Source organism: Nestor notabilis, unplaced genomic scaffold, assembly GCF_000696875.1.
Source record: "Nestor notabilis isolate BGI_N333 unplaced genomic scaffold, ASM69687v1 scaffold17245, whole genome shotgun sequence".
Taxonomy (NCBI): domain Eukaryota; kingdom Metazoa; phylum Chordata; class Aves; order Psittaciformes; family Psittacidae; genus Nestor; species Nestor notabilis.
Window position 1 is genome coordinate 738 of NW_009929937.1, and position 572 is coordinate 1,309.

Here is a 572-nt window from a genome sequence, read left to right on the forward strand (position 1 = left end):
GGCCAGGTTGGACACAGGGGCTTGGAGCAACCTGCTCTAGTGGAAGGTGTCCCTGCCCGGGGCAGGGGTTGGAGCTGGAGGAGCTTTAAGGTCCTTCCAACCCAACCCATCCCACGATTTCAAGTTCTCCATCCCCTGAGCCTGCCCTACGCACCCCAAGAGCTTCCTCACAGGGGGCCGGTGCTGCCCTGAGCTCTGCCTCAACCCCCCAGAGCAGCCTCACCTCGCTGATTGACGGGGTCTTTGGCAACGTAGGCAACGTACTCGGCTGTGTCCTGCGGGCGAGACACCAGCAGTGAGACGGGTGCAGGAGCGGCACCGAGCCCCAGCCCGGGCCAGGGCACACTGATGGGGACCCCCTGTACTCACCGGGTCTCCCCCAGAAGCAAAGGAGATGGACTGCATGTGGTGGTTGGCAATGATCTGCAAGGCAGAGAGGTGGTTGGGCACAGCCAGGAGCTCCTCTGTGGCACCTCCTCTGCTCCTCCCAATACACACTCCTCCACATTGTGGCGTTAGGAGCCACAGGCCACCAGGAGAAGGTCTGGGGCCCCAGAAGGGCCACAGGGAGT

General features: G+C 63.1%; 1 protein-coding gene across 1 annotated transcript in view; it reads right to left on the minus strand.

Moving 5' to 3' along the window:
• Window positions 1-572, minus strand: part of LOC104406282 (SHC-transforming protein 1-like) — a gene marked incomplete at both ends in the record, with an annotated part of 1,505 nt that overhangs the window by 633 nt on the left and 300 nt on the right. The window contains 2 exons of the mRNA XM_010015216.1: window positions 229-275; window positions 370-423. Of these exons, the coding sequence (XP_010013518.1) occupies window positions 229-275; window positions 370-423 (101 nt within the window). The remainder of the gene's footprint in view (window positions 1-228; window positions 276-369; window positions 424-572) is intronic.